This window comes from Dufourea novaeangliae, unplaced genomic scaffold, assembly GCF_001272555.1.
Source record: "Dufourea novaeangliae isolate 0120121106 unplaced genomic scaffold, ASM127255v1 scaffold8, whole genome shotgun sequence".
Taxonomy (NCBI): domain Eukaryota; kingdom Metazoa; phylum Arthropoda; class Insecta; order Hymenoptera; family Halictidae; genus Dufourea; species Dufourea novaeangliae.
Window position 1 is genome coordinate 4,729,945 of NW_015373923.1, and position 24,723 is coordinate 4,754,667.

The following is a 24,723-nucleotide window of genomic DNA, read 5'->3' on the forward strand; positions in this document are numbered from 1 at the left end:
TAACCTTACCGCACATTTTTGCCCTCGTTGATCCCGGTTGATTAAGTTCGGTCAAATGTCGCACACTTTTTTCCACGAAAATGTTCGAATACCCGCGAAAGCGTTCGAATGCCGGCGACGACTGTGCGCGCGCTTTTTTCACCGAACATCGAACGCGTTCGATTAATTTGAAATAATCGATAATGCCCGTCAACGAGTGGCGCGCTCTTTGAACTTGCTTAATGCTTATAATATAGACAGCAGACGTTTGTGCATTTATAGCGTCTCCTGACTTGCAAAACGTAGCAAAATAAACATTCCAATCAAATTTAATATTATTTATGCATTATTAGTAACATATTAAAACATATAGTATCGAAAATAAATTTCTGTGCAATTTTGTTTTTTCTATATTAGCACTTTTTAGGCACAAATAAGTAAGAATGGCAAGGAACAAATTGAACAAACGAGTCTGGACATTACTCTGATATATGTATGTACATAGTATAATACAAATTTTAACTACATAATGTATATTATATTGAATGTGGCATAACCCGTTTATATAATTTGTGGTACTTAATCAATATTAATAAGTCTGATAACCAGTTGTGTACAATTTTTTAGCAAACTGCCAGCAATAAATGACAAAAGTTGTCTAAAAAACCATAGCCATCTGTTTCCGCGTTTGATTTGGGTTTTGTAAGCACCGCCGTAGATCGTTTCGGGTACTAATCCAAGTTTTACTGTACATATAAGTGACTCGATAATTTTGTTTTTAGCTTTAACTAGGCCGTTAAACAACATATACCGGTTAACAATAGATTCGATTGACCTTACCATCTCATGAAAATATTTTTAGATATGAAAACAAAAAAATAGAAATCACACGTCTTTTAGGTATGGCGATGAAGTCATTCACCTCGAACGAATACGCTCGCGTAAGTACCGAAGATTTTCTCATTCGAAGCTTGTCGTAGCTACAGAATAAGATGGAAATATTTCTTTTTTTTTTTCTTTTAAAGCAGGAACGACGCGAACATCGACTTGTGCTCATAAATGTCACGCCCAATTAATTCTACCAGTAGGGTCGAAAGTGTCAACCAAGCTTCCGACTCTATTCCTTCGGCTCTCATTTGTTCCACAGTCACGTAGCCGCGTGTTACGAGCACTTGACGAGCCGATAGGACTGCATCGGTATTGAACAACACTTGTCGCTGGAAAACGTGGCCGGAACACGAACTCTCCCCTTCGAGTTTCATGTAAAAGTTCGTTTCCCGTTGACGATCGCTGACCTAGTAATAATTCTAAATCGGGAAAAAAGTTTCCCGACGCGGCTGTTAAAGCTTTGCGTAAACACGATCATCGAGGCTGAGTCGGGGTAAATATTGCTGACACTGTACTTTACAATAATAACGCGATCCATGCAGTGACGGATCCAGAGAGGGGCAATTGAGGCGACTGCCCCCCCCCCCCCCCACAAGAATAATAAAATATAAAAATATTGGTGAACTTGTCGAAAAACTACTTCCTCACCGATTTCGATGATTTTTGAATATGTCGTAGAAACAAATATTCTGAACAACTTTTTCCTTTCACAAAAATTTCATCGACGCCAGGGACTTAATCCAGTATGATTTTTGAAGCTATACCCAAACCGATATATTACCGAAAACCGAAATAAATACCGGTATTTTTTGGTTTCTATAAGGGTAGACCTTACATAGGGTTATATACCTTACCTAAATTATTTTTATAATTTTTGAAAAAAAAAACATAATGAACTTATTATGTGGTACATATCTATGTAATTAAACTGCTTAGGAAATGGGTTCTGATAAGGAACTGGGTCCAAGACGGTATATGCGAGTCACGCCCCAGTCCACCCTCCCCCCTTCTCCTCGGAATCTTTATTGGCACACTGACTTCGATGGAATCGGTATTACGTACGCGTGCCATAAAGTAGAAGGCTCGAACAGGAGTATAAGCCAGACGAAGAAGACAAGAGGGAAAAGGAATATATACGAAGGAGAGAATCCGAGTCCCCGTATAGTCTTGGCGTGGATCGGCAAATCCATTTCGCGGCTCTTTCCCTTCCGTCGACCGAACGGGGAACAAGCGATGGCTACGAAACCTGGTGCTTTCCAAGTGAACCGAACAATCCAGTCAGCCAAACATGCACAGCCAGATTTTTTCCAATACCTGTTATAAGATTTTGTAACCAGAATGGCTACAGATTGGATGCAGGATCTGCTATAAACAATTTGCGTGTAGATTGTCGGCAGATTGATGGCAGATCCTACGTCATAGCCTATATTATAAATTAACTTATGTTAGCCTGAGTTGTGTTGCAGGATCTGTCGTCAATCTGCTTTACGATTCTGTCAGCAGGCTGTAGTTGCAAAACTGAAACCAAATGCGGAAACGGATGACTATTTTACTATAGCATTTAAACATACATAATAATTCTTTTTTTTTTACCCAAGATTGATTGGGGGTGGGGGATCGTTTATTGACGTTTTATTGTTCGCGTCGCGAGCTGGACTCAGACACGTCGCTATAATATCTTTCGCACAGCCATGCGACCGGGTCGATCGTTGGTGCAGAGATGTGGGTCAGGCACACGCCCGGAAAACCCCCCTGGATTTTCATCCCGTCCCTTTTTTCACCCGCCAGACACGCGTATGTAACGACGCGTCACTTTCATGGATGATCCTGTGTTTCGCGTTCACAAAAACTCATCGATCTCACACACGCAGACACGTTGAAATAGATACAATAAACAGGTTCCTATTAAATAAAAACAACATTTGTGAGAAGGATTTTTGGCGACTCGAAAGTGAATTACTATTGTAACGTCATTACCTGCGTTACCAATACAGCATGTATATTGACATCGATACTGATCACTAGACAGCGGATGTTTATGCAAATTTACAATTTCGGTGGCTAATATAGAAAAAACGAAATTGCACAGAAATTTCTTTTCGATATTATGTGTTTTAATATGTTAATAATGATGCATAATTTTATTGGAATGTTTATTTTGTTACGTTCTGCAAGTCAGGGGACACTATAAATGCATAAACATCCGTTGTCTACTGATCACAGTTGGTTAACACTAGAACTACCAACGATAAACGCATATATTTTTCGGTCGATCGATAAATATGGCAAACTTTTGAAAATTTACAAATTTCTAAATTAATTAATTTCTTTAATGTCGTATCGTAATAAAAGTTACAAACGATCTGAGAAAATGTATTGTTATAACATTGTAATCATCGTTGTAAGAGTGTATTGGCAAGTCATTTCGACTTGCTTGGTAGTTCTAGTGTTAAAGATAATTCATGAAAAACAGTAATTCAGAGTTGGTTAGAGAAAGTTCGATTTCTACCCTTGTTAAGGTAACTTTCCCCCTGCAGGAAGAAATACTCGTTATAACGATTACAAACGGGACTATCGTGTCGTCAGTATTAACTGGCCGAGTCGGGATAACCTTTTATCTACAACCACTTTCCTGAAAGTTTACCGATGGAAGCTTGAGGAGCGTTTTGAGCGTAGTAAAAGCGCAATTAATTTGAAATCCCATTAAGGAAGGGGAGCCTTCATTTAATCAGGCTCTTTCAACCACTAATTGCCGTAATGAATTCTGTAATCGGACCTTCTTATCGACCCCCATCGCGCGATCAACTTCCATGGAAATGTTTTTGCATCGTCTCAAAACTAGAACACTCTACACCTAATGGATTTGTAGTAACTATCGGAACTTACTTGTTTTGTTCGGATGAAAAACGTCAACTTTTGACCCAATTTTATGTAGTTTGCACACTAATTAATGTATATCTATAGCGATATTGATTAATGACACTCATAACACTGTTCAACAAATTTCAACTATTTTCCTATTTCATAACCGTTTTGGTTAACCATAAATGGTTTTTTCCCAGCATATCAAGTTTTCAAAATTGTCCTTTTCACTTTGATCATTAATCAAACGTATTTAAATGTCTATAATACAATAATTAAAACTTGTTGAACAGTGTAATAGTTCCTACTTAAAAGGATTAAATGAAGTTACCCTAGAAGCTTAATTTGGTAGTAATTAGGACATCTATCTTAGCTATTAGCCTATTCAAGAATCCACTTTACGATCGCGCTATATCACTTAACACTAAAAGTTTCTTTTAATTATGCCCTTCACCCTGTCGTATCGACGTCACAGATGTATACATAGGAAGATTGAATGACACACCGATTAGATATAATGATTAACTTGTATTCAAAAGGATGGACATTACAAAATTAGTTAGACCATATTTCGTTTCGTTAAACCCAGAAAGGAATCGATTAGTCGTTTAGTCGACCACCATTGCGGGGATCCTGAGGCAGACATGAGGCGTGTCGTGATCACCGACCAGAGTCAGCTGAATGGTCAGGGAGATCTTCGGGTAGATCTTCTCGATCGGCATCTTCAGCTTGTAGGTGACAACCTCACCCTTGTCCAACGGGCACTGACCGTCCACAAGATTCTTGCAAGCGTTCTGTTCGGGCAGAGGGTACTTGATGTTGGTGTTTCCAAGTTGGACATCAACCACTGGCCGCAGGGTCTTTGTGTTGTCGGCTGTAACAGGGTTTATTAAATTAGAAACGGAACCCTCTCTGATTTCCATTCGAACGAAAATGTGTCTGAATAAAGGGGGATAAATTTAATAATATAATATATATTTCTTTTTTTTAAATTTAATGGAAAAATTTTTGTCTGATTTCCATTCGAAGACGAACCGTCAATTCAAAATGGCAATGATGTAAATAATAATCGAAATGCAAATCTCGGAATTCGAACATTTCCACCGAGTCGATTGGCTATTTAGTAATGTCAAACGATTTCCCATATAGGAAGTCAATGATGACTAGACCTATGGAAATTTATGGAAATTCACAATTTCCAGATTATCAATTTCTAAGAATTAAAATGAGACAGAATTTTGAATTCTGTACCGAAGGTTACACTGTGTTAATAATAACAAGTGAATAGTCTTAAACTTCATTAGAACCTTCATTTTATTGGATTTATCAAGTTCTGAGACGCTAGAAATGCATGTGGGGGAACGGTGACAAAATGACAAGATTTTGGTACAGTTTCGAAATATATTTCGTGGTTGATACTTACCAACGGTGAACGCGATAGCAGCTTCGGCAAAGGAACCCCTCTTGAAGTTGCAGGGAAGGGTGTTGCATCCAATGATGTTCACGTTCTTCGGGATTGGTCCAGTAGCGCAAGGCTGGTAGTTCGCCTGCATAGAATTGGCCACCAAGAAGGCAGCGACGATGTAAACTGCAATGACAAGACACACTTCTTTGGGTTATGGAAAAATGACTAAAATTACCCGAAAATCATTTCCTCTGATTCTGAAAATTTCAACCCTGCTCACCAGACCGGTTCCCATTGGGAAAAGTGTAACAGGGAATTCAAATATGTATTGTTGTCGCGATACTATGAAGATCTGTTGAAATTGGAGGATTCTTTTAAGAAATGAAAAACTTTTAAAGGGAAACTATGAGGATGGAGAAACTTGCTCAAAAGAAATTATGAGGATCGAGAGAAATTGTTAATGAAAAAATATGAAAATTGAGAAAATTGTTAAACAGGAACTATGAGGTTGGAGAAAATTGTTAAAAAGAAAATACGAGAATTGAGTAAACTGTTGAAATGAAACTATGAGAATTCAGAAAATTTCTAAAGGGGAACTGTTCAGAAGAAAGTTTCAACTGATTGATGGTTTGTTACTAAATAGTTACATACCGTAAGTCAGGAAAGCCATTTTGCTGCTTGTGTCGAGTTCTCAAGACAAGTAATGACCAATCCTCCGAAGCTAAGCTATTTATTCCCCGGTACTATCTAATCGACCGGTCTAATTATCTTGGAACAGTATTCAAAAACACTCGAGGCCTGCACACCTGACTCCTCATGGATCCCAGACAGCTGTTGGTTTATCGATAAAAATCATCTGAAAGGTACTGAAACAGCTTCAACGATTCCTGTTACGATTAATCAGAAAGTATGAAAAGTTTCGAACGATTAAGTAGTTTCTCCATTTGGAGAACACTCGAAACGTTCGTTATTTTATCGGACAATTTTTCTACGATGTAATTAATATGTTATCGAAGATAGTTTCAGCAGGTGTTAACCCTTTTGTGAAATAATACCTCTTAATGAAATACATATTCTTTTTTTTTCAGGTGTTACAGTATGATCACTATGTAACAAGACATTTCGCCCTTTCATCGTTCTATTGCAACAGGTTGATTGAACATGTACTGTCCGAATTATTGATTTGATATATATTTTCAAATGCAACGTTGTTTTTTTCAAATATCTTTTTCTCGAAGTTTTCAAGCTCATCGATGTTTTTCCTTCAAATAACTACATATTTGTTTCAAGGTCACATCATAGTACATACCTGAATGTATGTTTTCCTAAATTTTTTCTCCAAGGGACGAAAAGGTGTCAGAATAAACGGGGATCAACATAATAATATAATATATATTTATTTTTTTTTACAATTTAATTGAAAAATTTTCGTTGGAACATAATTTCGCCAAATTCCGGAATCCACACGAGCGAAGCCGTGGACAAAAAGCTAGTTACAGTCGTTAATCAAATTATTACGAACAGATGGAGTAAATACGTTTTATAATAAAGAAGGTACTATTCCCAGTAGCACATGACATCTAATGACGTCTTGAAGAGAGCTTAAAGGCGTCTTAGACCTAAAATAGCCGTAAAATGGGCGTCTTCAAGACGTCATATGCTAACTCGGTTATAACTGCATTTACAATTTTGCATTTGATCAAAATAGAAGCGAGTGGTATTTCGATGTGTTTATAATAATTTGATCGCCCACTGTAACTTATAAAGTTTACGATCGACGAAGCTGCATCGATCAAGATCATTAATTTGATTTCGTTTCCGAATTCGTGTGCTCCGTCCTCGTCTCCCCTCCATTGGTTCCTGCATTAATCTCCTGCGAAATTCTCCTGTCGAATTTCCCTGTCCACGATGGTCCACGCACGAACATCCGTACTAATAGATCACGCACACACGTCGGGGCGATCGTGAACAGCCGATGATATACGAGATACCGCCACGATTCGTTCCTGGATCAATCAGTTCAAACAAAAATCGTAAATTTTTTTTTAGACACGTGATAATCAGATCCAACGACGTGCGTTAATCACGCGCGGATTAGTACAACACGGGATATCTCGGATCATTCGATCACTTAGATTTTACTCGAGAAGTGGTCAGGTGTTCCGTTGCAGGTATCACCGAATGGAAAAAAAAGAATAAACCGAAAGATAACACACACACACACACACGCAAGACGCGATAACGTGAAATTTCGAAGTCGTGTGCAAGTGTAGCACGATCGGATCGATCATTCGAATCGAACGGTGCAATCGAGAACAGGTAGGAGATCCATTAAATCGGTAACTTTGTGATTCTATATTAATTTGAAATATATATTAAACATATTAGAAACTTTATCGCGCCCCCCTATTTTGAATAAAATCAGTATTTTCTTTTAGGATTTTATCAATTTTTCAAACAGCTCCACGTGCTCCTGTTTCGATTTAATTGGCAAAGCTCTTTCGAATTCAATAGCTGACACCTACATACGTTCATCCTGCAACCTAATAAAATTTTTTCATTTGACGCTTTGTTTTCGAAATAATCGAATTTGAAAATCTGCTGGATACACGTGCAATTGAATAGAACTTTGCTAGCGCGTCTGTCCATTGAATTCCATTTCCCCTTAATACCATGAGCAATGCACGCGTTTCGGATTAATCTTCAAAGTGGATTTTCTCGAAAAGAAAGCTTCAAACGAAAAAAATGTATTCCATATTTTCGACATATTTCCCCGTGTAGAATCACTTCCTCTTTGGTGGTACCATCAATATTGTGACACCCTGTATAATAACTGGCTAAAGCTATTCAATGTTTTACAAATGTAAATTATAATCCGTGATACTTTTAAATAGCAGAACCCTGCGGTATTTAGCTAAGTGTCTCGCCTCAAAACCGCCGGCTGCGAATATGTTAATTTAATTAACACATTTATCATATAATCGTCACACTAGCATAGCCCCTTAAAACTGTGATCGGCCAACTGTTCGTCTGATTTGCCAGGTTTTACCATTTCTACAGTTCCCATTGAACTAACGTACTTGTAAAGTGCCGATGGATATTTGTCGAGTAGCGCCCCCTCGAAGACTTCGTAGATCCCCGGGTCAGGCAGCATTTCCGGATCGACAGCCTGGCCTACGGACCCGAAATACCGCGAGTACTCGGCGAAGTAATCACCGTAAAAGATTCTTGCCTCCTCTGTCATCGACCTCCTCATCGTCTCGAAGTGTTCCGCCTGCCGTGCCAATATATTGCTCCCAGTGACGAAAGAACCTGCGCGGAAAAGTTGTAGCAGAACCGACACGTCTCAAGCTATATCGCTTGATTATTTCAAGCTGTAGGTTTACATCACGATGGGTGAGAGAAAAGTATTTGTTCGACTTTTTCAAAATAATATTATACATGTTTCAATAATATTAGATGTACAAATTAATTCGTGGGCCCTATAATTAATCGTTCACTCAAAACTGTCATCATTTTTTCATGAGGGAAAAGCGTCAACTGTGCCCCAGAAATGGCGGAAATGGATAGAATGTGACGGGGAATATTTTCAAGACTAGACTGTATTTTATTTTTTTTTCTCTGTCAATGTGGTCACTTTTATGAGGCAAGTAATACGTTTTTTTTAAAAATATGATTTTCAGTTAAATATTAGGGATTGTTACCAGGCATTGAATTTTTTGTTCGTTTTTTAAGGAAAATGTAATTTTCTTTTCGATACTAGTATGATCTTTTAACAAATTCATTTAACATTGAAATATTAATATAGAATAAATTAGTGAACCAACGATTTTTAAGAATAGCTAATTCACATTTATAAAAATCTATTTCGCAGATCCATAATATTATTTGGCTAAATAAAGTCGATTTTCTTACTGTGAGAATATTTCTGTCGGAATTGCTTGGGTTAATAGCGATAAATACCGTTATAAATACGCTATATATCCGGCTCTCATATTTATAGAACGTACAAATACTTTTCTTTTTACACCACTGTAGCATGGTTTGTCAGTGTAATTACTTTACACTACTCGTTCGTTTCGCGTTAATCCACTCGGGAAGAAGACAAGAGTCCCTCCTGCGTCTTTAACCCTTTAACGGTGAAATTTTCGTTTGGAAATATGTAACCCATTCGTTTCCATTATTCTAATGAAAGAAATATATTTTTCAATCTTCACAAAAATGTCAATTTTTATAGCAAAAGATATTTTATTTTCTTTTCACACAACGAGTGTACTCGTCATTACCCCAAAAAATAGTCATTTCCTCACGAAACAAATATATTATTCGACACACCATTGAAGGATTAAAAAGAAATTAGTTTTACGAACAATACACAAGATCATAAATCAAACGATAGTACTAGTGATGGACGATACAGTATCGATATTTCAAATATCGATATTTCGCAACGATATTTAATGTGACGATATATTCTAGTATCCATACTTAACCCATAAATATCGAAGTTTCGATACAACCGTTGCATTTGCTGTAACGTAACGATATATTTCAAATATCGATCATTTTCAATTCAAATATCGATATTCCCCATCGATACTTATCCCATAAATATGGAAATTACGACACATCGCTGCCGTAACGTAACGGGTCGTAAAGAAAATAGAAACCAATCGCAAGTTTCCCATAAAGTTAGCGATTGATCGATTTCTTTTGCCACACTGTTACACCCGAGAATTTGCCTCGTTGCATATCTGCTTGAATAAATGATTTATTTTAATTTCTAGATTTTATCACTTCTAATTTATGTACAAGTATTGATGCAGATAATATCGATATTTTATCCCCGATTTACACGTGTATTAATACTCTCGGTATCAATACGTATCAATATTTAATATCGGTACAATTCAAATGTATCGCCATCACTAGATAGTACCATATCTATCTCAACCCTGATAAACCATCCTGCTGCACGCGTTGCTCGCACGCAATCGAAACGTGCGTTTATTTTTGTGAAAGTTGCATCAATATTTGCTGATTACAGACCAGGAATAAAGGAAACGACCTTGACGCCGTACTTCTTCAGCTCGATCCTGATGGCGGTCGCCCAAGCGTTGATCGCAGCTTTTGTCCCACCGTACGCCGCGACGCCTGGGATCGGTTGGATGTTACAGTGGCTCGAGATCATTATAATCCTACTAGAGTGCGCTCTTATCGTCGGCATCAGTTCACGGGTGATCCTCATCGTGCCAAGGAAGTTCACCTCCACTTGACTCCTGATCTGATCCTCCGTTTGCCATTCGAATTCCCCGAAGACCATCACCGCTGCGTTATTGATCAAGCATCGTAACTCTGAAATAAATAGATTCACCCGATATACACGATACGATCACCGTCGATCATTAAATACCACGCCTGGTTTAAAATTTTTTGTGGTGCAGAGCTATAAAATTTTCGGGGGTCCCCTTGGTTAAAAAAGGAAGGGGGGGGGGGTTCTTTGTAATACAGCACAACAAAATACATGAATCTTCCGAAATTCATTCTAAACAAATTTAAATATCATTTAATCCTAACGAACGCTTGATTGTAACAAACAATGCTTCGTTATACTTTAACAACTTTAATCCGATTTATTTCTACATTTAGTACAATTTTTAATTTCTTCAAAAGGAAAACAGTGAGCATAATTTCATTCAATTATTTTTTAACATAAACGGAAGGCTTAGATCGCCCCCCCCCCCCCCCCACACTTTTATTGATAGTTAGGCCCGGGGCTATGCAAGGACTTGAATCGATATGATTTTAATACCGGTATTATGCCATCAAAGCTATACCGAAACCGATATATTACCCGAAACCGAAATAAATCGTGGTATCTTTTCGGTTTCTATAAGGGTAGGGCTTATATAGGGTTATATAGGGTGAACGTTTAACCTAAAATACCGGTATAATATCGGTATTTTACGTTTCGGTAGAAGTCACTGGGGCTATAGGACCCCCTCTGCTTGTATATATCATTACCACCGACTTGTCCAGTTTATTACGAATGCAAACGGCGGGGGGCAGCAGTTTACCTAAATTCTCCCGCGTCAGAAGTGTTCGCACAGAGTCAACGAAATCGATTACGCTGCCAGTATTTGTGACGTCAAGAGGATAAACGTATACGTTCTTCCTCTGTTTCAGCTTTTCAGCCCCCGGGCCATCGTTTCGCAACACGCCGGCGATAACGGTAGCCCCTAGCTGGCAACAATGCAGGGCCAAACTGTAACCAAGCCCCGAATCGCAACCAGTCACGATGATCGCATGTTTCGGTCTTATTTTATCCCGAGACGTAATTCGTGAGTACAAGTAAGTCCCGCCTGAAACGAAAAAGAAACGAGATACACCGGAATTCATCTTTTGATAAATAATAATCAATAATTCGAGATCATCGTCGGTCACAATTTTGAAAAATTTGAGTTTATAGCCCTATTTGTCCTCTTTATGCACATATCCTCGAAAATATGGACACTTTAAAATTGGTTGTATGAAAATTAATTGAAGCTGTTCAAGCGCACCTACAAGTTCGGTAATAGAAACTGGTAAATCTCTGGACATTCAATTTTCTTCTAAACGACTAATCGTAAATGCCTAATTGCCACTGTATCATGTGTCTCTCTCAAAGTCATGAATCCCATTCATTGGACAGAGTTTCTGGACCACCATATGTGTAGAGCATAATCGTTATCTGTCACTCGGAACACAGAATACATATCATTTCAGTTTTGATCGGTAATACCGCTGCGCATCACAATTACAACGAGTCATCGAATTTTCTGCTGATGTCTGATTCCAATAGAAAGATAAATACATAGTTCACCGGTAAGTAGATAACGCGAGTGACGGTAACAGACCGATTCTATCCGAAATTCCATCACTTGTTTTACTAACACTCGTATTGACACTTAAACAATATAACTATATATATATAAAAGTTACTCAAAAGCTAAATATTAAACATAGCTTTTTACGTCTTCGTTAACTGTTGTTATATCCATTAAAATATACAATAGATTATTGACAAAAGTATTGTATTTGCAAGCGCGGATTTTCGAAACGCGTCAGGTATTTCCTTCTTATCCAATAAGTAGACAGCGAAATATTTATTCGAAATAGAAAATTTTACAAAAATTTGTCTCACCCTAAATTAATTTTTTGTATAAAAAGTAAAACAAGTGATGTATATTACATTGCTCTTTTAATGTTGATACTTTCTATAAATGCATAAAATTTGTAGTCTACCGACGAAACACGGACAATCACAAAATATATCCAAGTTTAATTTTAAACCTAACAAAAGAAATATGTTCCAGAATAAAAAGAAATTGTTGATTTAATCGCGAGACTTTTTTTTTACTTACCGATGCAACACAGAGAAATGGCCGACGCCAGGTACTTGTGCCCCCTGTTCCACGAGTAAACAAGTCCGAATGAACTGGCTAAATCGATCGCAAATATCGTGGAATGCCTTCGGAAGTATTTCACTAATCCCATCGTTGAATTAGAAAACTTAACGTTGACGGTAAGTCACCCCAAAAGTAACACTGTCCTTCGTACCCGTTACTTTATTAATACAATTCACCACCGTAGATTCTATATTTCAATCACTATCGTAATCAACATAAAAAAAAAAAAAAATAACACAGTATCAATTTCTCAAGTCTTATTCAAGAAGTAACCACCAATATTACACTTTAAATAATCACAACTAAACTGCGGATATTGTTTCTACACATTTGTATTTTTAGAGACTATTTTACAAACACCAGACTTCATTCACTAATTACGACGTATATTAAATGAAAAATAAAGTAGAAACTATTAATATCCGCCCAAAGCCTTCGGTTCACTGTGGTTCCCACGGTTCTGTAAATTGCATAGAATTCGAGGTCTAATTCTAGTAATGTAGTATTTATTAGTCGGGAATATTTCAAATTGTAAACAGTACCCACTACCTATAAGGTTGATCAACAGAAAGCAGAGATTACCCTTAAAACCACTTGGTCACCACGCATGAGCAACAGGTAGGTATCCGAGTGTCGACAAGCGAGTCGAAACGATCGTATCCTCGTCCTGACCGCAAATGGCTGCTGGTGTACGTGAAAAGAAAGAAAATCGAACCTCCCCACTCTACCACTCCTAAGTTGCGATGTTCCTTTTCCGAAATTCAAACGATAGGGTTGAGATCGTCTCTCACAGAAGCCCAAGATCGTTTTATAGTCGAAGATATTCATTGGACGCGCTCCAGAATTACATCTTATGTATACAGGGTGTTAATTTTAATTCGAACACCTAAATTATTTCCGCTATTTAAAGTAAGGAAAAATGACTAAATAGAATGTACATGGTTTTAAGGCATGCATCTGATGGTGATAAAATATTTTTTACTTCTTATTACGTTTATTTACTTCCCAGATAGCACATGACGCCTTGAAAACGGCTTAAAGACGCCTTAGACTTAAAATAACCGTAAAATAGGCGTCTTTAAGGCGTCATGTGCTATCTGGGTTCTTCATTCTTCAAACTGAAGCTGATTTCTTCGCCTTCAAGATCATGGTGTGTAGGTCGTTGAACTCATTTTGACGCCGACTACCACATCGCGTTATAAAAAATACATTTAATATGCAAAAAAATACGATGACCTTGAAAAAACCGTTAAAATGACCTTTACAGACGTTTTGTATTACCATCAGATTTTTTTAAAACCATGTGTATCCTATTTAGTCATTTTTTCTTACTTTCAATAGTAACGGAAATAATTTAGGTGTTGGAGTTAAAATTAACACTCTGTATACTTCTGATCATGTTTAATGGACAGTGACTACAAAAAGAAAATCCTACAAAAACATAATTTTCAAAACAACCCTTACAGATAAATATCATTTACCTTTAATACAGTAATTTTGCAAACAATGTATTTATTATCATGTGCACATTTCTCAGTCTGTCTATGCAAATACTCAGTGTTTTTTATAGTTTAGTAGTTTTAGAAAGAATTACTGTAATTCTTAACATGTAACTTTTAAAAATGCGTGGAATTATATACATATAGTTACCTCAATTTGTTTGTACAAGAAAATCTGTTTATCCTTCGATACAAAGAATGATTTCTAAACTTCTAGATGAGAATATGGGCTGAGAAGAGATACTGACAATAGTATGTATCGTTGAATCGGGATTATTGAGCAGTATTGTTGGGTGTGTGAGGTACGTCGAAGGTTGCCCAAGAGATTTTAATATTTCATGAGGAAATGTTTCTCGGATCGGTCACTAGATTCTAATTTGAATTGCGATCACGGCCACATCTCGCGCGGATAAATAGAACGCCGTGGATTTTCGAAATACTTCCTTCCTACTGCGTACATTCCATTGGATAAACATTAACACCGCTTGGAACACTTTAAACGATGTATTTTCTTCTTGCTCCAATTATACAGGAATTTTCGTCCGTTGAATAAGACTCGAAGATATTAAAGTTTTTCACTGATGATTTCACTAAGAATGTTAATCATTAAATCTCATTGTCAGTTTTCTATTTCGTACTATAATCCCGTATAGAAAGTTACAATAATGGAAACGATAATAATAATCTGTTCCTAATTAAACTCCACAAGTATAAAATTCCTGTTAACTGCAACATATACCGATTGACAGCCGTATTTATTTTTTCGCAATTTCGTACGATAATATAAGAAAGAACTAGCGGTTTGTATAATCATTTATGCAACGTTTTTGGAAAAAGTTCGTAAATTTTTACAGAGCGAAATATACAATACAGTTATAAGGCATACTTTACACAAAAATTAACAAACATTACGGTTAACAGTACACTGTGTCTTAATTTAATTATTCTCGAGTGAAATCATACTTCAGTCGACATACAAAAAATTTGACTGATAAATAATTAGACTGTTATATTACAAGCGTCGTGATCCTAGTGGGTCCCCTTTTCGAAACGTCCCTCGAATGTTTGGAGTACATTAAATACCGGCGGGTTGGTCGTCGACTATGATATGCGGATTTGCATGCAGATCGTAGCTCGGATCTCCGTCTGTAGCCATTCTACCCAACCAGGAGAATAGAATTAAAATTCCAATAAAAGCTAGAACGCCCATGATACCTATCACCGCGTATCTTTTATACAATGGCCCAGGCGTATTCCTGCGCCTTGCTGGTGGACTGGCTATCAGCTTCCACCACCTTGAGAACCACTCCATGGCTGACTTCCTCTTGTATTTATTCTCATCGTGATCGAAGGAAATCTCTTTTGGATCGTCGTAAGCCTCGCAAACTTTTCGCGACGTTGGAGTGGTCAATCCCATCGAGGAATCTATATTTACAATGGAGTAAGGTGGACCAATTTTTTGGCTGTTTAAATGCACACTGTTGATATTGCTATGTACTGAATTGACAGTGCTAGCAGTACGTGAAGTGGCTACTGTAGGGGACGATGAAGTTGCTAACGTGTGATTTTGATACGACGTAGATTCAACTCTTAGCGATGGACGTTCTTGTTCTGGCTTTTGTTCTCTGTCTTCGCTGAGCTGGAAAGGAAATAATGCTGAATATTTGTATGTTGCTTTTATGAAGTAGGTAGTATGTAAAATTGTTTTGAAATATGTACCAAAGGTAAACCCAGACCAGCTCGTGCCCAGTTAACTCCAGCCAGTTTTTCTCTTAACACATCTGCTACAGGGGATACTAACTTTGAGTCTGGAAAAATACATTCCTTGCAACCTGGACACGTGTATCCTGCTGGTGCTGTCGTTGCTGGCAGTTCTCTAGCGTATTTGTCTAAACATGCCCAGTGGAACATATGGTAACATGTTAATCTAACACAATCACCTTCACTTAAGTTCGTGGAGCATAATGTACAGACTGGATTGTAGTCATGATCATGGAGCCATGAAATATACGATTGCACAATACACTGAAAAAGTATAACAAAATTTTAAGACACAAGTAAAATGGAACAAAAGAAAATGGAAATGAGAATTTGCATAGTTATTCAGAATCTAACAATCATACATCTAAAAAATGATTTTCATTATCAATAGTATACGTATAGCAATCCAGTAACACAGTTGAACTAAACATATAATAGAGATAAAGTGTTGATGTTTGAGTTAGTGATGATGTGTCAATTATTCTACAAGAATTATAAAAATACCACAACATTAGATAAAACTAATTTACTTTCATAGAATCTCTAATACTCTAAATGGTATATCAACTTTAAATCACATCTAACACTGATACAATACCATTACATCATCGAAAAAAAACATTGACAGACTAATTTAAATTTGTCTAATTTTATTAAACACAATTTAAAATACCTTTGGATGGTTTGTAACCATACAATGCTCGCAAACATTGACACGGTGTTCAAAACAAAATAGATTTGTTACTCTTCGTTTCGGACACTTGCACAGCCCCATGTTTCACCGAAACAACGCGTTCACAACATTAAATAACTTAGAGCAATGAGATAAAAGACTAGTAATAATGAATACTTTTACAAAAGGAATCTTTCACATGACACACCGCGATCTCATGACGATTTCAAGCTGCATTATAGTATGACACCAGCCTCCATGTTTCATCGGCCACGTCGTCTGACATATTCTACGATAAATAAAGCAGAAAGAACCAATCAAATTGTTCCTTTGGTTGTCCACCTGCAAATCAACTATCGTTTTTGGAAGATTTGTAAAGTCTGTTCAAACATTTGTCAGTGCATGGAATACTTCGATTAGAAAATGTTCCAAAAATATCTATTTACAGAATGGTCAAATTAGTTGAACTGCAAATAGCATAAATTTATCAGTTGAGATAAGAACTCTTTCTTATGCGGTACTATTCAAAGACAAAACGCCCTTTATGTTTATATGTTGTTCCATTATTTAACATTTCTTCACCTTTTTTAGATCAATTCAATCCATACTGTACATTAACAATTATCGGATGTATCATTTTTATTTAATATTCCGTCTTTTCATGCAGAATAGAAACAATTATTGTTCCGTGGCGTCATCTACGGCAAAACGCCTAAAGCTACTATCCAATTAGTATTATCACATACGAGGTATAGTCTGTTTATTGCACAGGTTGTATAGGTCTATTTTAGTAAGTCTATTTTATTAATTATTAATGTAATTAAGCGCCCAAAATGATCATCGTCGGTCTCAAATTATTTCTGACGACTTAATGCGTAAACCCAATACTGCAGAACACCAGAATTAGTACAATTATTTATGCTACTATTAACGTTGACTCCTTATGGAGTGGCAACCCTACCAAGCACATGTTTGGATTGCCAGTATATCACGTCATGCATACCCCGTTTAGTTCACTTTAGACAGCTGTTACACCGTTATACGGATAGCTTTCGTTTAGATACAGCACTCGATTTGTAGCTGAAAGAACGTAGATTAATCCGCTGCCATTAAAAATAATAATAAACGACCAGAACACTGTCAAAATCGCATTTAATTGAGGAATACCACTATTTTTTCGACCGGTGGCGCCACCCGTGGCAATTCGTTCAAACTGCTAGCCAAATTATATCGACAAGTGAGTGAAAATTTCTAGTGATGGAAAAATGCAAATATCTCAGTAATTAAGCACTTAAAATGAACGTCATTAGTCTCAAATTGTCCCTCAGGCATTAATGCATGGACCCAATAGTGCAGAACCCCTGAATTAGAAAAATTAGTTATGCCTGTATTACCGTAGCCCCTTATGGGGCGGCAACCCCACTTGCAAAAGATTTCGATCGCATTTACACCGCTCAACGGGCATGATTCTTCTTCGTCTTGCATTAGATACAACGTTTAAAGAACGTAGATTACTATTCTCTATCGGCTGGAAACCAGTAATTACAAGAACATTGTTAAAATCACGTTTGTTTGCAACGGTTGGCACTGTACCTCGTCATGCGTACCCCGGTTAGTTCACTTCAGACTAGTCTTCCAACGATATACTGACAGCTTTCGTCTTGACCAAGCCTTCCATTTATAACTTGGAGAACGTTGATTAATCCCCAGTCATTTATAATAACAATAAGTGACCAGAACACTGTTAAAATCGCATTTAATCGTGGAATACCACTATTTTTTTGACCGGTGGCGCCACCCGTGGCGAATCGCTAAAACTGCTAGCCAATTATAGGCTAGCAGTTTCAGAGATTCGCCACGGGTGGCGCCACCGGTCGAAAAAATAGTGGTATTCCGTAATTAAATGCGATTTTGACAGTGTTCTGGTTGTTTATTATTATTTTCAATGGCAAGGGAATAATCTACGTTCTTTCAGCTTCAAACTGAATGCTTGGTCAACACGGGAGCTGTCAGCATAACGTTGGAAGAGTAGCCCAAAGTGAACTAACCGGGGTACGCATGGCGAGATACAGTGTCAACCGTTGCAAACAAACGTGATTTTAACAATGTTCTTGTGATTACTGGTTTCCAGCCGTTAGAGAATAGTAATCTACGTTCTTTAAACGTTGTATCTAATGCAAAACGAAAAAGAATCATGCCCGTTGAGCGGTGTAAATGCGATCGAAATCTTTTGCAAGTGGGGTTGCCGCCCCATAAGGGGCTACGGTAATACAGGCATAACTAATTTTTCTAATTCAGGGGTTCTGCACTATTGGGTCCATGCATTAAGGCCTGAGGGACAATTTGAGACTAATGACGTTCATTTTAAGTGCTTAATTACTGAGATATTTGCATTTTTCCTTCACTAGAAATTTTCACTCACCTGTCGATATGATTTGGCTAGCAGTTTGAGCAAATTGCCACGGGTGGCGCCACCGGTCGAAAAAATAGTGGTATTCCGTAATTAAATGCGATTTTGACAGTGTTCTGGTTGTTTATTATTATTTTCAATGGCAAGGGAATAATCTACGTTCTTTCAGCTTCAAACTGAATGCTTGGTCAACACGGGAGCTGTCAGCATAACGTTGGAAGAGTAGCCCAAAGTGAACTAACCGGGGTACGCATGACGAGATACAGTGTCAACCGTTGCAAACAAACGCGATTTTAACAATGTTCTTGTAATTACTGGTTTCCTGCCGATAGAGAATAGTAATCTACGTTCTTTAAACGTTGTATCTAATGCAAATCGAAGAAGAATCGTGCCCGTTTAGCGGTGCAAATGCGATCGAAATCTTTTGCAATTGGGGTTGTCTTGTAGTTAAGTGAAAAAATATATACTTTTATGTTTCATGTTTCATGACTGTTATATTTATCCCTTAACCTCAAACTGAAGCATCAGATATTTTTATTCCCGTGAAATCATATAGATACACGCAATATGAATGGAATATATAACACTTCATTTGTGCTAATAATACTCAAAATTCATGCTTTATCGGTAACGTCGGGTATTGACATTAAAATGGTAACAGGGTTACATAGCCCTAGGAACGTGTGACAGAAAAAAGCATTGGATGATAGGTATATTTTATACCTAGTCGGTGGTGATATCATATACAGTGAAGGAATAATTAGAAACAATGAAGAATAATGAATAAATTAATGATTATAAATGATAATCTACATGTTACTTAGCAAATCATTCGTTTAGAATTTCTTGTTTCTTCTACCGATTTTTATAAACACGTATAGTAATGTAATTCATCGTAAAATCATATTGAATACGTTTTTCTGTTTAAAGATCAAGAACTTACGATCACAGTGAGCAAATTCACTCAAGATAAAAAAATCGCAATCACGGTCGTGAATGAAGTTAAATCACGACCGTGATCGTGATTTGGCGACACTGTGATAAATCACCGTTAGTGATTTTGCACGCCATCTCTAGTAACAACAAGAGTTAAAAGGATTGGATTATTTCTACAGACTTTTAACTTAAATAAATATAATAGCAATGGTAGAGAAATAACAATTGTAGCTGTTATTTTTAAAATGAAACTGTAGAATATGCAATGCGTAATAATGCGACTTAAATGTATCTAAATATATACGCATTTTTAGAAATGAAGATAAAACGCGGCAACATTAAAGTTGTGTTAAATTCGTGAAATGTCTCATTTTATGTATACCAAAATCTTACGACTAAGTTTTTTTCGTGTAATAATACATATTTCTTACTTTACATGTTTGGCTAAATGCATCGACACACAACTTTCACCAGAAATATTTCAAGGATAATTTTACTATCATCTAGTCTAACAATTAAGTATATGCGGTTTCAAGATTCTCGCTGTTGCCGAGAATATAATAATAAGGAAAAAAAGAGTTGAAAGTAGAAAATAATCGTCCTCATTTAGCTCCGATTCGAATACATTCATTATTTCTGTGACATACACTTATCGGTCGCGTTTTATTAGCAGATTTCGTATTGAATTTTTTTTTCTCTTTGTTTGTTGACAGTCCAATCAATAACGTGTATGTAAAGGAGACTTCTTATACTTAACTGGAGTATAAAACGCATTTGATATATTGTGTTACTTATTTCTAATTCATTTTGAACGCCTCGTGCATCGAAATATCAAGTTTCGTTCTTGTATTTCGTTTGAAGTACACGTATTTTCGTATATTTTCGTGTGGTTTCGGTACAGTTTGTTGTAAAGCAGCCATTTCTCTTGCCTATATGTAAGGTCACAAAACAGGTGCTTCCGGTCTGTGTCAGAAATCTGTTTTGAACGCCTTTGACTTATCGTATATCGTCTGTGGTGTACAAGTAAATCTAAACGCAGCTAAATGTTAATTTATGACGACCGTTCACGCGGAAATACATTGCGACAACTTCTACAGCTTTGCGAATAGTAACACGACGACGAGTATAATGCCGTTGGCGACTTTGACGGTTCCTTGGTCCGATCAAAAGGTAAATGAAAAGGTAACGTAATCCCTCTTGTCAAAACAATTGATCGTTTTCAAGACAATTTCATTGTAATTCATGATAGATAAAGTACAACAGAAAGATCATACGTGACAATCGTCTCCATTATTCAGGACCCTGTAGACATTCTTCCAGCTGAATCTCAGGAGGAAGCAATGATTACACAGGAAAATGCAGCTGGATCACTTTCAAATGGTTGCTCCGAGACACATGAAATCGAAGTACGAGAAGTGGTAAGAGATGGTCACGAAAAGGCAGATCCATCTCAGTTCGAACTTCTCAAAGTTCTTGGTCAAGGCTCATTTGGAAAGGTATTCATATTCGCTATGCATTAGAAAAGAAGTAACATTCGCTAAGCTGCATTCTTTCACAAATAAAGTTCTTCGGTTATTTAGGTGTTCTTAGTGAGGAAAGTTGTTGGTAAAGATAGTGGAACTGTTTATGCCATGAAAGTTCTCAAAAAGGCTACATTAAAAGGTGTTTATTCAGTTAAATGTACGAGAGTAACTCTGAAAGTTTCAAAGTTAGAGACCAATCTATAAGAATATTTATTCTGTGTCAATTCATGAAAACTTCCAGAGCAATTCTCACCTTATGAATCTTTTTCTTTGTTTTTTTTTTCAAATGGTTTAATGTTTTGATATTGTCTCAGTACAGGACAGACTTAGAATAAAATTGGAGAGAAATATATTGGTGGATGTTGAGCATCCATTCATAGTTCGGCTGCATTATGCATTTCAAACAGAAGGCAAACTGTATTTAATTTTAGACTTTCTGAGAGGTGGTGATCTGTTTTCAAGATTAGCCAAAGAGGTAAATTTCAATTGTTGGCATAGATTTACCTTACAAGAGTAATCGCTAATCTTTATAATGATTGTTGTAGGTAATGTTTACTGAGGATGATGTAAAGTTTTATTTAGCTGAACTTGCTCTTGCATTGAGTCATATACATAAGCTTGGAATTATTTACAGAGATCTCAAACCAGAAAAGTTTGTATTACTTTATTTAGAAGTTATTTTCATTCTATGATTCGAAAAATCTAATAGAGTACCTTTTATTTGTCATAGCATTCTGTTGGATACTGAAGGCCATATATCTTTAACTGACTTTGGTCTATGTAAGCAGTCTTTAGATGATTCTAAGACATATTCCTTTTGCGGTACCATGGAATACATGGCACCGGAAGTTGTTAATCGAAAAGGGCATTCACTTGTCGCTGATTGGTGGAGCTTCGGTGTTCTTATGGTTAGTCGTATTACCAAGACAGAACTACTAACTGTACTTACAAGTTCATTCTAAAGAAAATAAGTTGTCAATTTTTAGTTTGAGATGTTAACTGGAGTTCTTCCATTCCAAGGCGTTAATCGCATGGAAACAATGACACAAATATTAAAGGCAAAGCTTACTATGCCACCAAACATTTCCCCAGAAGCGCAAGCGCTTCTCAGAGTACTCTTCAAGAGAAAACCTGCAAACAGAATTGGATCTGGTAATCGTCTACGTTTATCTGTAACTAAAACGACAATCTGCTACTGTCTTTGTGGACTGATGTATTATATTGGTAGGTGGAGTAGAAGAAATCAAAAGCCATAAGTTCTTCGCGACAATCGATTGGGATGCCCTGTATATGAAAGAAATTAAACCTCCTTTTAAACCAGCCGTTAGTCAAGATGACAATGCATTTTATTTTGATACTGAATTTACATGTAAAACGCCTAAAGGTATTGCGAATAATTATTAATGTTTTTGATACTCATTATCGGATACAGAAGACCAAAACTCGGAAAATATTTCAGATTCGCCTGGAGTGCCGGCAAGTGCTAATGCCCACGAATTGTTTCGCGGCTTTAGCTTCGTCGCGCCGTGCCTTCTCGAGGATCACAATAAAGCACCCGAATACAAAAAGTGTGATAGTCTCAACGCAATGTTTCCGACTTACGTGAGTCCCATCTATGTAACCGACGAGTACGAATTTAAGCAAGAAATTGGTAAAGGAAGTTACAGTACGGTCTATTTAGCTGTTCATAAGGCGACCAAAATCGAGTATGCAGTAAAGGTACTATATACTAATGTCGGATTGCATTAGGTCATTGTTGATTGTTGGTTAATAATAATTTTATCTATAGGTAATTGACAAGTCGAAAAGAGATCCAACGGAAGAAGTAGAAATTTTGCTTCGGTATGGAAGACATCCGCATATTGTAACGTTACGAGCTGTCCATGAAGACGATAAACGAGCTTATCTCGTGTTAGAACTGTTGAGAGGTGGGGAACTACTCGATCGTTTATTGCAGAGACGTAATATTACAGAAAGAGAAGCTGCCGAAGTGATGTACACAATTACTAGTGTAGTTCATTATCTGCATGAAAATGGGGTACATATTGATCATTCATTCCGCTTGCTGTTAATTTTCACATGTTACATGGAATATTTCTAATTGGTAGGTGGTCCATCGGGATCTAAAACCATCTAATATATTATACTCAAAACCGGGAGCCGATCCCACGACACTTTGCTTATGCGATCTCGGGTTTGCGAAACAATTGAGAGCCGAAAATGGTTTATTAATGACCCCCTGTTACACAGCAAACTTTGTAGCACCGGAAGTGTTGAAACGTCAAGGATATGACGCGGCATGCGACATTTGGTCACTTGGTGTTCTATTATACATAATGTTGGCTGGGTAATTGCATCACCTTTCGATTAACACCTTCAACGTTGAAAGATCATACGGTATTAATAACATAGTTTTTCCACATTAGATATACTCCATTTCGCAATAGCCCAGGGGATAGTGCCACTGACATATTAGATCGTATCGGGCCTGGTCACATCGACACTGAAACTGGTATATGGTGTCAAATTTCAATCGAGGCTAAAGAATTGGTGAAAAGAATGTTACACGTAGATCCTAATCGAAGGCCTACCGCAGCTTCCATTTTAAAGTATCCGTGGATTACCAATCGCCATCGTCTTCCTCAGAAACTGTTATCGCACACAGCTAGGGATCCACATAGCTTAAAAGTATGTTGCTCTATGGGTTCAATACACAGGATGCTTTGCACATGGGCGTAATTGCTAAAAATATATTTTCAGAGAGCAGTAACGGAAGCGTATAAAGCAATGTCTAATAGTCCAAGATCTCCTCATATTGGCCCGGTTGTTATGTCCGACCTAGCTCGTCGAAGAACGCAAGCTAAACCGTCGGGTCCTACCGAAGTTTAAAAAAAAATATTATCCATTCTACACGAGTGAAAGTTTCAGAGTAGGACAGTATCGAATAAGGATCTAACAAGGGAACCGTACGATACGTTATACACCAATTTTGATAAAACTTTGTGAATTAGGATGTCCGCGATATGATTCCCATTGTTATGTATTTCCGTTGAGTTTCATCAAAACGTAACACATTCTGCGGTTCCCTTGTAAGTTCGAAGAAATCTGCCACGCACACGAGGGGTACATTGCGCTAAAAAGTACAAGGAGAAGACTTTAATGTCGCTACGACTATTAATCTTATTACATTGCTACTTCTACTAATTATTGTTATTCTAACATCTATGGAATGTAAGTGAGTATCTATATTGGATCGATGAACATAATGTGATATATATATTTATTTATATATTTTTTTTTTTATGTTAAACGCGTGTGTATGCATTTATACATGTATGC

General features: G+C 37.1%; 4 protein-coding genes across 5 annotated transcripts; 1 reads left to right on the top strand and 3 right to left on the bottom strand.

The window, feature by feature from the left end:
* Positions 1 to 4,237: 4,237 nt before the first annotated feature.
* On the bottom strand, positions 4,238 to 5,822 carry LOC107194890 (epididymal secretory protein E1-like). Its single transcript, XM_015584603.1, has 3 exons — positions 5,786 to 5,822; positions 5,153 to 5,317; positions 4,238 to 4,603 (listed from the first exon to the last, which is right to left on the bottom strand). Exons 1-3 carry the CDS (start codon positions 5,802 to 5,804, stop codon positions 4,338 to 4,340), a joined length of 450 nt encoding a protein of 149 aa, XP_015440089.1. The 5' UTR covers positions 5,805 to 5,822; the 3' UTR covers positions 4,238 to 4,337.
* Positions 5,823 to 6,804: 982 nt separating this feature from the next.
* On the bottom strand, positions 6,805 to 13,203 carry LOC107194787 (estradiol 17-beta-dehydrogenase 2). Of its 2 annotated transcripts, XM_015584485.1 has the most exons (6): positions 13,165 to 13,203; positions 12,538 to 12,783; positions 11,212 to 11,496; positions 10,184 to 10,489; positions 8,215 to 8,446; positions 6,805 to 7,140 (listed from the first exon to the last, which is right to left on the bottom strand). In XM_015584485.1, exons 2-6 carry the CDS (start codon positions 12,668 to 12,670, stop codon positions 6,936 to 6,938), a joined length of 1,161 nt encoding a protein of 386 aa, XP_015439971.1. In that variant the 5' UTR covers positions 12,671 to 12,783; positions 13,165 to 13,203; the 3' UTR covers positions 6,805 to 6,935. The 2 variants fall into 2 exon arrangements, with proteins under 2 accessions (XP_015439971.1, XP_015439970.1); XM_015584484.1 differs by lacking the exon at positions 13,165 to 13,203 and having other exon boundaries at positions 12,538 to 12,850.
* Positions 13,204 to 15,119: 1,916 nt separating this feature from the next.
* LOC107194823 (zinc finger protein-like 1) lies at positions 15,120 to 16,777 on the bottom strand. The gene is made up of 3 exons (XM_015584527.1): positions 16,516 to 16,777; positions 15,801 to 16,106; positions 15,120 to 15,720 (listed from the first exon to the last, which is right to left on the bottom strand). The coding sequence occupies exons 1-3, from the start codon at positions 16,615 to 16,617 to the stop codon at positions 15,157 to 15,159; spliced, it is 972 nt and encodes a 323-aa protein (XP_015440013.1). The 5' UTR covers positions 16,618 to 16,777; the 3' UTR covers positions 15,120 to 15,156.
* Positions 16,778 to 20,720: 3,943 nt separating this feature from the next.
* LOC107194640 (ribosomal protein S6 kinase 2 beta-like) lies at positions 20,721 to 24,502 on the top strand. Its single transcript, XM_015584289.1, has 13 exons — positions 20,721 to 21,043; positions 21,160 to 21,357; positions 21,442 to 21,523; positions 21,699 to 21,859; positions 21,930 to 22,036; positions 22,115 to 22,292; positions 22,371 to 22,536; positions 22,613 to 22,768; positions 22,844 to 23,103; positions 23,174 to 23,422; positions 23,493 to 23,731; positions 23,811 to 24,072; positions 24,145 to 24,502. The coding sequence occupies exons 1-13, from the start codon at positions 20,915 to 20,917 to the stop codon at positions 24,271 to 24,273; spliced, it is 2,316 nt and encodes a 771-aa protein (XP_015439775.1). The 5' UTR covers positions 20,721 to 20,914; the 3' UTR covers positions 24,274 to 24,502.
* Positions 24,503 to 24,723: the final 221 nt, after the last annotated feature.

Bases quoted from the DNA above. Each gene is read 5' to 3' on its own strand.
- LOC107194890 (XM_015584603.1), bottom strand. The intron at 4,604-5,152 runs GTAAGTATCAAC...ACCCTGTTACAG, and splicing joins TGCTATCGCGTTCACCGTTG to CCGACAACACAAAGACCCTG.
- LOC107194787 (XM_015584485.1), bottom strand. From the start codon at position 12,670: ATGGGATTAGTGAAATACTTCCGAAGGCATTCCACGATATTTGCGATC. The intron at 11,497-12,537 runs GTAAGTAAAAAA...TTTTCGTTTCAG, and splicing joins CATTTCTCTGTGTTGCATCG to GCGGGACTTACTTGTACTCA. The intron at 7,141-8,214 runs GTACGTTAGTTC...TGATTGATCCAG, and splicing joins TATCCATCGGCACTTTACAA to GAACGAATCGTGGCGGTATC.
- LOC107194823 (XM_015584527.1), bottom strand. From the start codon at position 16,617: ATGGGGCTGTGCAAGTGTCCGAAACGAAGAGTAACAAATCTATTTTGT. The intron at 16,107-16,515 runs GTATTTTAAATT...ATACTTTTTCAG, and splicing joins TGGTTACAAACCATCCAAAG to TGTATTGTGCAATCGTATAT. The intron at 15,721-15,800 runs GTACATATTTCA...TTTCCTTTCCAG, and splicing joins CTGGTCTGGGTTTACCTTTG to CTCAGCGAAGACAGAGAACA.
- LOC107194640 (XM_015584289.1), top strand. From the start codon at position 20,915: ATGACGACCGTTCACGCGGAAATACATTGCGACAACTTCTACAGCTTT. The intron at 22,037-22,114 runs GTTTGTATTACT...TATTTGTCATAG, and splicing joins AGAGATCTCAAACCAGAAAA to CATTCTGTTGGATACTGAAG. The intron at 24,073-24,144 runs GTATGTTGCTCT...ATATATTTTCAG, and splicing joins GGGATCCACATAGCTTAAAA to AGAGCAGTAACGGAAGCGTA.